Source organism: Eurosta solidaginis, chromosome 3 (assembly GCF_040869045.1).
Source record: "Eurosta solidaginis isolate ZX-2024a chromosome 3, ASM4086904v1, whole genome shotgun sequence".
Taxonomy (NCBI): domain Eukaryota; kingdom Metazoa; phylum Arthropoda; class Insecta; order Diptera; family Tephritidae; genus Eurosta; species Eurosta solidaginis.
In genome coordinates, this window is record NC_090321.1 from 48367537 (window position 1) to 48376205 (window position 8669).

General features: G+C 40.9%; 1 protein-coding gene across 1 annotated transcript; it reads left to right on the plus strand.

The window, feature by feature from the left end:
• The first annotated feature begins 1469 nt into the window (after positions 1–1469).
• Spt5 (Transcription elongation factor subunit Spt5) lies at positions 1470–5673 on the plus strand. The gene is made up of 10 exons (XM_067771569.1): positions 1470–2067; positions 2129–2253; positions 2316–2453; positions 2519–2969; positions 3041–3451; positions 3531–3784; positions 3846–4041; positions 4108–4423; positions 4494–4907; positions 4995–5673. Exons 1-10 carry the CDS (start codon positions 1609–1611, stop codon positions 5561–5563), a joined length of 3333 nt encoding a protein of 1110 aa, XP_067627670.1. The 5' UTR covers positions 1470–1608; the 3' UTR covers positions 5564–5673.
• The last annotated feature ends 2996 nt before the right edge of the window (positions 5674–8669 follow it).

The window sequence follows — 8669 nt, forward strand, 5'->3', positions numbered from 1 at the left end:
AATAGTGGAAAATTTACACGATCTTAAAAATTCAAATTAAAAACGGAAAAAGGTTACTGCAAGAATAGCAGTCTTGCCACAGTTTGCCGGTGTTAAATCAAAGTCAAGCTGCCATATTTCTTTAATTGGTGGTAATGGTAATGTGGTTCCATTGGAATTGCAGTGCACGCCTTGCCCGGGAGAATAATGGTAAACTAGATGTGGTAAGGAATATTGCGAAACAATAAATGGCATGTAAATCGAAGGAAAACACTTTAAATACACTTGTCTATTGGTATTTTCTCAATCCACAGTCACCGCAGCGGAAACGCCAAAGCAAGACCAACATAAATCAAAAAGTAACGTTTTTCCATCATTTTAATCCGTTAATGCTCAAGCACAATCAACTTTTGCGTCGTTTGGTGCTTACGTTGCATCAATAGCGGACTTTGAACGCATATGTCTTCATAACCATGTTCTCAGTCAACGCAACGGTACCGCAAAAGGAGTTCAAATCTAGGTTTTCCTGGTTATGTCAATAATTTCTTGAAATTTGATGTAATTCCTAAAATATCGTGCGATTTTCTTCACTTTTAAAACATGTTTTCAAAATAATTTTATTTTCGTATAAATATATTAGAGACGTCAGTTTGGAAAAAGTAGCGAAATGTTCGCCGCAAACCGACGAAATTTCAAACGTAATGTTTTCGGTTGGGGTATCGCTGATTCCTTTTGGTCGAGTTTAGTTGGTCGAGCTGAATTCTTTGCAGAATTTGAGTTACTTTAAGTTGCAGATATTTACTTTTTTGATAAGTAAACGTTTTGCCAACGGAAAATCACCAAAAAACATGTATGACAAATATAATCAATTAAATATATTTGCGACATTTTAATAAATACTGAAGAGCAACAGAGATTTATACTTTTTGTTTGAAATTTGGGATGTGTGCTATGTATTTCCTACTAAACTAAAATAATTCTTTACAATATTTATCCTCTTTGGTTAAAGTATATGGTTGGTTCATCTCATCAGCTGATTTTATTTTTTCATTTCACTGGAGTAGGGATCCTCAACCGATTCAGCTATAGGTTATACACAGACATAAAACAAAGGTTTGTGTCTCCGCTTTTCTGTACAACATGTTCTGAAGCTGGTTGCCGCTAGATGGGTCTCCTAAGCATTATCTAAGTGAGGATAAGCGTTTTTTTACGCGCAAACGTAGACGTATATACGTGTAAAAAAAACACGGCTATTGGCTGTGTTTTTTTTTTTCACATCTATATACGTTTACGCTTAAACTTTATATGGACTGCTAAGCGACAAACTTTAAATACACCTCTGAAATTGCTACACATAAAATTAGTATACTAAATTTCAATACGCATTATACTCAGAATAACTGAAATATGTGTCTATGTTTCACCCTCTGCACTAATTCTATGTATTCTATGCTCGCCCGCTAATGTAGCACCCTGCATAAAATTATAATTTTCGCTGTACGTCATTATTTTTCGCTCGTGTGACCGTGTAAAATTTTTTACTTTCCTGTCTTTACTTGAGAAAAATTTCGTGGCTTGTGGTGCAAACGTAATTTATGGTGAGAAAAAGATTTTGCATTAAATACTGCAATGTCTGATTCTGAAGCTAGTAATGCATCCGAAAGTGGATCGGAAGAAGGATCCTTAAGTTCGAACAAATCGCAACGTAGTGCACGCTCACGCTCTCGTTCACGTTCCCGTTCAGTGTTTAGGTCGCGATCCAGATCAGGCACTCGATCCAAATCACCATCTAGGTCGCGTTCACGTTCGCGTTCCAGATCACGCTCACGATCAGCATCACGTTCTCGGTCACGTTCAGTTGCGTCCGGTTCGGAAGAGGGCAGTCCAACGCGCAATAGGCAACGTAAAAGTCGTAGCCGTTCGGGCGATGAGGAACCCGAAGATGGTGAAGATCTTGATGGAGATGAGGTTGACTCTGAATATGATGAGGAAGAGGAAGAAGACGAAGATGGGCGCCCAAGAAATAAGAAGAAGAAGAAGGAGCGCTTTGGTGGTTTCATTATAGACGAGGCTGAAGTCGATGACGAGGTGATTTTTTTTATTCTGTTTCACAATTTCGGATTGTAAAAATTTTATTTTTTGGTAATAGGTCGATGAAGACGATGAGTGGGAAGAAGGTGCCAACGAATTGGGTATAGTGGGTAATGAAATCGATGAATTGGGACCGACTGCACGAGATATAGAAATACGCCGTCGTGGCACTAATCTATGGGAGTACGTTTTTTTGTTTCTTACAGCTAACTACATACATATATTAATGTTATATATATTAACAGCACTCAAAAAGAAGATGAAATCGAGGAGTATTTACGGAAGAAATATGCCGACGAATCTGTGGTTAAAAGACATTTTGGTGATGGTGGTGAAGAAATGTCCGATGAAATCACACAGCAAACCCTACTGCCAGGAATTAAGTACGTGCATACCAAAAATAAATTTTGTTTTTGCCTATTGATTCACAACCATAAAATTTTAACAGAGACCCTAACTTATGGATGGTTAAATGTCGCATTGGTGAAGAAAAAGCTACTGCTCTACTTTTGATGCGCAAATTTCTAACATATTTGAATACGGACGATCCCTTGCAAATAAAATCTGTTGTAGCACCAGAAGGAGTAAAGGGGTATATATATTTAGAATCATATAAGCAAACACATGTAAAAACTGCTATTGATAATGTGGGCAATTTGCGCATGGGAAAATGGAAACAAGAAATGGTACCGATTAAGGAAATGACTGATGTTTTAAAAGTCGTAAAGGAGCAAGTTGGATTAAAAGTTAAACAATGGGTACGACTAAAACGTGGTCTATATAAGGATGATATTGCGCAAGTGGATTATGTGGATCTGGCACAAAATCAAGTACATTTAAAATTGTTGCCCAGAATTGATTATACACGTATGCGTGGCGCTCTTAGGACTACAGCATCGGTAAGTACCAGAACAATTTTTGTACCTCTATTGTAATGGTTATAATTTTTTTTTTCAACCAATTTTTTGAGGAATCCGATGACTTTAAACGTCGCAGAAAACGCAGACCTGCTGCAAAACCATTCGATCCGGAGGCTGTACGTGCTATTGGTGGGGAAGTACATTCCGATGGTGACTTTTTGCTTTTTGAAGGAAATCGTTATTCACGCAAAGGCTTCCTGTATAAAAATTTTACAATGTCAGCAATTTTGATTGATGGCGTGAAACCAACATTAGCAGAATTGGAACGATTCGAGGAGCAGCCAGAAGACGTTAACTTGGAAATTGTTGCTGGTTCCAAAGACGATCCAGCAAGTACACATTCATTCTCTATGGGCGACAACGTTGAAGTTTGCGTGGGTGATTTAGAAAATTTACAAGCAAAAATTATAGCTATAGATGGTGGCATGATAACAGTAATGCCAAAGCATCAAGATCTTAAAGTAAGTTTTATTAATTTGTGTGATAAGAAGATATTGCTGTTTCCTATTCTAAACGTAAAATTGTTTTTTAATTACATAGGATCCATTAATTTTCAAAGCAATGGAACTCCGTAAATTCTTTAAAACTGGTGATCATGCCAGAGTTTTGGCTGGACGTTACGAAGGCGAAACTGGTTTAATTATACGTGTTGAACCCATGCGTATTGTATTGGTATCTGATTTGACAAATCACGAACTAGAAGTATTGCCCCGTGATTTGCAACTTTGCTCTGACGTAGCGACTGGTGTCGATTGTTTGGGTCAGTTTCAATGGGGCGATCTTGTACAGCTTGAGTATGTTTGGTTTTGAATTAAAATTTTTCAAAAGTATAGCAGTATTGTATTTATATTGTAGTCCACAAAATGTTGGTGTTATTGTACGTTTAGAACGTGAGAACTTCCATGTTTTGGGTATGCATGGCAAAGTAATTGAATGCAAACCTACAGCACTGCATAAGCGTAGAGAGAATCGCAATACAATTGCTTTGGATGCCGATCAAAATCAGATAAGACGACGGGACATAGTAAAAGTCATGGAGGGCCCACATGCTGTGAGTTATAAAATGAAACAATAAAAATTTCAACTAAATTTAACGTTTTACTCTTGTTTTTATCAGGGACGTTCAGGCGAAATAAAACATCTCTATCGCAGTTTAGCCTTCTTGCATTGTCGTATGTACACAGAAAATGGTGGCATATTTGTTTGTAAGACACGTCATTTACAATTGGCTGGCGGTAGTAAGAGTCAAGCTAATAGTGCTGGCACACTTGGCGGTTTCGGTTTTATGTCGCCACGTATACAATCGCCAATGCACCCATCGGGTGGCCGTGGCGGACGTGGAGGTAGCAGAGGTGGACGTGGCGGCTTCAGAGTAACACGGGATCGCGAAATATTAGGAAAAACTATTAAAATTAGCGGTGGACCATATAAAGGTATTACAGCACAATTTGGTGTCATTATAAAAAGATCCTACTTTATAATCTAACAATTTTTAATCCAAAGGCGTTGTTGGCATTGTTAAGGATGCCACTGAGAGTACAGCACGTGTGGAGTTACATACTTCGTGTCAAACTATATCTGTTGACCGTAATCATATTGCAATGGTTGGTATGCCTGGAAAAGAGGGTGGCAGCGTGTCTACATATGGCCGTACACCAGCACGTACACCTGGCTATGGCTCACAGACCCCAGTGTATGCTGCGGCTGGTTCGAAGACACCATTGCTAGGCAATCAAACACCCAATTGGGATTCAGAGGGTCGTACACCTTATAGCGCTGCAATGACACCATCACATGATGGCAGCATGACACCACGTCATGGCGCTTGGGATCCTAGTATTGCTAATACACCAGCACGCACAAATGATTTTGACTACACACTTGAGGAACCTAGCCCAAGTCCTGGTTATAATCCCAGTAAGTTCAAATGAAATATACATACGTAAATCGTTTATTTTATATGAACATCTTTTAACAAGTGAAACATTTTTGAAATGATTTTAGGTACACCAGGTTATCAAATGAATACACAATTTGCACCACAAACACCAGGAACTTTATATGGCTCAGATCGTAGTTACAGTCCATTCAATCCAAGTCCTAGTCCAACACCATCACCATATCCAGTGGGTTATATGAATACACCATCGCCATCTAATTATTCCCCAAATACACCAGGAGGTAATCCACAATCACCGTATAATCCGCAAACACCAGGTGCAAGTTTGGATTCACCAATTGGTGATTGGTGTACCACAGATATTGAAGTTAAAATTCATACACATGACGATGCTGATTTAGTTGGACAAACAGGCATTATACGAACTGTATCAAATGGTGTTTGCTCTGTATTCTTGCGTCAAGAAGATCGCAGTGTATCGATTGTAAGTGAACATTTGGCACCGGTACTACCAGAAGTAGGCGATGAATTCAAAGTAATTTATGGTGACGAGAGGGAATCGGTTGGTAAGGTGCGTTCAGTGTCTGATAAGGATACTAGCGTTTGTCAGATTAATGATGAAATCAAATTGCTTCCAACAGCTTATTTATGCAAAATGAAATCTATTGATTAAAATAAGTTGTTTGAATAAGAACAAATTTTAGCGAACTATGTATAAATTACACGCATTTCACGTTGGATATGCAAATAAAATCAAAGACATAAAACTCCAACAAAAGTAAACCGCTATTTTTTTGTGAACCCCGCTCGTAGTTGAGGAAAGCAGAAATCCCAGGAAGACTCGCGTCACACAAGCTCAACGTCGATCTGGTAGCTGTACTAGTTTAAGTTCTTACTTTTCCAGAATCAACCAATATATACGCAATGTATGACCTGCATTTAATGTGTCTCTACATGACACCGACCAATCTTTCCAATTGCAATGTGGAATGTAGAATGAATGTTATCAGCTCCCTACTTTTTCAAATGCAATTCACTAGGTAGGTAGGTTGAACTGGCCGGTCCATGAGGACCTCACATAGACTGATTGAGTCCGTAGTGTTACCAGAAGTTTGTTTTAACGACCAAACTGAAAAACCCCTTCAAAAACCAGGACCTATGTTAAAAATAACTCCGTCCTCTTGGCAAATACTAGAAGCTTCCTAGGACTTAAGCCACTTGCTGCTTCTAGATCTGACAGCTATATCACTCCTAATAGCTGGAGTCTTAGCCTGGCAAGTGCAGGGCACGAGCACAGAACGTGCTCGATCGTTTCCTCCTCCAACCCGCACTTCCTACATCTGCTATCACTGACAAAGCCTAGTTTAAAGGCATGTGACGCCAGAAGGCGGTGTCCAGTCAGAATACCCGTCATGAGTCTACAGTCCTCTCTTTTTAAAGATAGGAGCAACTATGTTAGTCTAAGGTTGTAAGACCTACACATAATCTTCGACACTTTACAGCCCTGCGCTTGAACCCACGCCTTTCCCGCTTGGTCGATCATGTGCACCTCTCGCCTTCGCTTAATCTCGCCCAATCTAATTGGGACATCTACGGAGCAAGCTTCAAGGGATGCGCCCTTTTTAGCTAGTTCGTCCGCTTTTTCATTCCCACCTTTTCCCATATGCCCTGGGACCCAATATAGATGTATGCTTTTCCCTGTCCCGATTCTCTCCAGAGACTTCTTACACTCTAACACGCATTTAGATGCTGTGCTATGCGAGATTATTGCCTTAATTGCTGCTTGACTGTCAATATAAAAGTTAACACGGTTGCAGCTTAAGCTATTCTCTTCCAGGGTTTCTACTGGTTTGGTGACGACTAATATTTCCGCTTGGAAAACGCTACAGTAATCCGGCAGCCTGTAGGATCTGCTTATTTCCGGATCAGCGCAGTATACCGCAGACCCTACTCCTTCCACTACTTTGGAACCATCGGTGTACACATGTATCGCTTCGTCCGCCATTTGCGCACCCTTGCGCACCCTTGCGCCAACCGTCCACCTCTATTGTGGCCTTAAGATCTCCCTCGAAGCGCAGATAGGGAATCATGTAGTCTATTCGTCTTGTGATTGATGACGCTATACTACTATTGATGACGCTATGCTACCAGGTCTACAGGTGGGATGTGCAAAATGGCATACAGTGCAGCCGTCGGGGTTGTTTTCAGGGCTCCCGTAATGATAAGCATCGATAGTCTGCATACCCCCTCTAATTTTTTGAGGTATGTTGTTTTTTGTGTGGCTTTCCACCAAACAAGAACTCCATAGTATAGAATAGGGCTTACAATCGCTGTAAAAACCCAATGAGAAAGAGAGGGCGATAGGCCCCACGTACATCCCAGCATTCTTTAACATGCATATAGTGCCGTTGAGGCCTTCTTGACCCTTTCCTCCACGTTGAGCTTCCATGACAGCTTACTGTCTAGGATGATTCCTAAATATTTTGTGCAAGGTTTTTCCTGTAAGGTCACCCCTCCTAACTTAGGCCTGGTCCAATTTGGGACCTTGTACCTCTTTGTAAACAAGACTATATCCGTCTTCTCCGCATTGACTTTCAACCAGACATTAGATGCCCAGGTATGAATATCGAGAAGCGCCCGATCCATCAAAGAACTAATCGTTGGAAGGCACTTTCCACTTATGACAATTGCAACGTCATCTGCGTAAGCCGTAATTTTTACGGGTCCCTCATCGAATTGCCTGAGCATTTGGTTGATGACCAGCGTCCACAGCAGAGGTGATAGCACCCCTCCCTGCGGCGTGCCCCTGTCAACTGATTTCGTGGCCTCGTACAATCCCCATTGTGATGTAATCTTTCTGCAATTTAACATGCAACCGATCCATCTGATTAAGGCAGTGTGTACTTTAATGTAATTAAGACCATCCATAATCGCCCATTTTGCAACATTATTGAAAGCCCCGGCAATGTCCAAGAAGACTCCTAGAGCATACTCCTTATATTCCAGGGATTTTGCTATGCTTATTACCACCCTATGCAATGCGGTGTCTACCGACTTGCCTTTGATGTACGCATGCTGTGTTGTGGAGAGCAGCTTTTCATCCACATTGGACTTTATGTACACATCTATCAGCCTCTAAAAGGTTTTGAGCAGAAATGATGTTAAGCTAATGGGTCTATAGTCTTTGGAATACATGTGACCAATCTTCCCCGCCTTTGGTAGAAAAGCTACACGAGCAGTTCTCCAAGAGTGCGGTACATGATTCAGTCGTATGCACCCATCGAATATTATTTTAAGCCATTCCACGATCGCCCTACTTGAGACTTGTAACATGGCCGGGAATATACCATCTGGGCCCGGTGATTTAAACTTAGAAAACGTCTTCACTGCCCACTCGATCTTAGTATCGGCCACCAAGCCCGGTATTACTAGCTCCGTGATCGAAGTGTGAGTGATGTCTGCTGGCTCCTCTAAACCGTCTCCCGATGGGAAATGTGTATCGAGAAGCACCTCAAGGGATTCCTCACTATTACGTGACCATTCCCCGTTCTCTTTCTTTATTAGTCCCTGGACTATGTTTCCCTTTGCTAGGACTTCTTTCAACCGTGCTGTTTCGCTGGAGCACTATATGTCCGTACAGAAACTTTTCCATGAGTTTCTCTTCGCCCTGGTAATTTCGCGCTTGTAGATCCTCAGTAGATCCCTGTACTCGTCCCGACACGCTTCGCTTTCCGCGGTCTTTGCGAGCTTAAACATTTCTTTTACCTGTCTTCTTAGAA

Excerpts from the sequence above, each read along its gene's own strand:
- Spt5 (XM_067771569.1), top strand. The coding sequence starts at position 1,609 with ATGTCTGATTCTGAAGCTAGTAATGCATCCGAAAGTGGATCGGAAGAA. Across the intron at positions 2,254-2,315 it reads CGTGGCACTAATCTATGGGA|CACTCAAAAAGAAGATGAAA; the intron begins GTACGTTTTTTT and ends ATATATTAACAG. Across the intron at positions 2,454-2,518 it reads ACCCTACTGCCAGGAATTAA|AGACCCTAACTTATGGATGG; the intron begins GTACGTGCATAC and ends AAATTTTAACAG.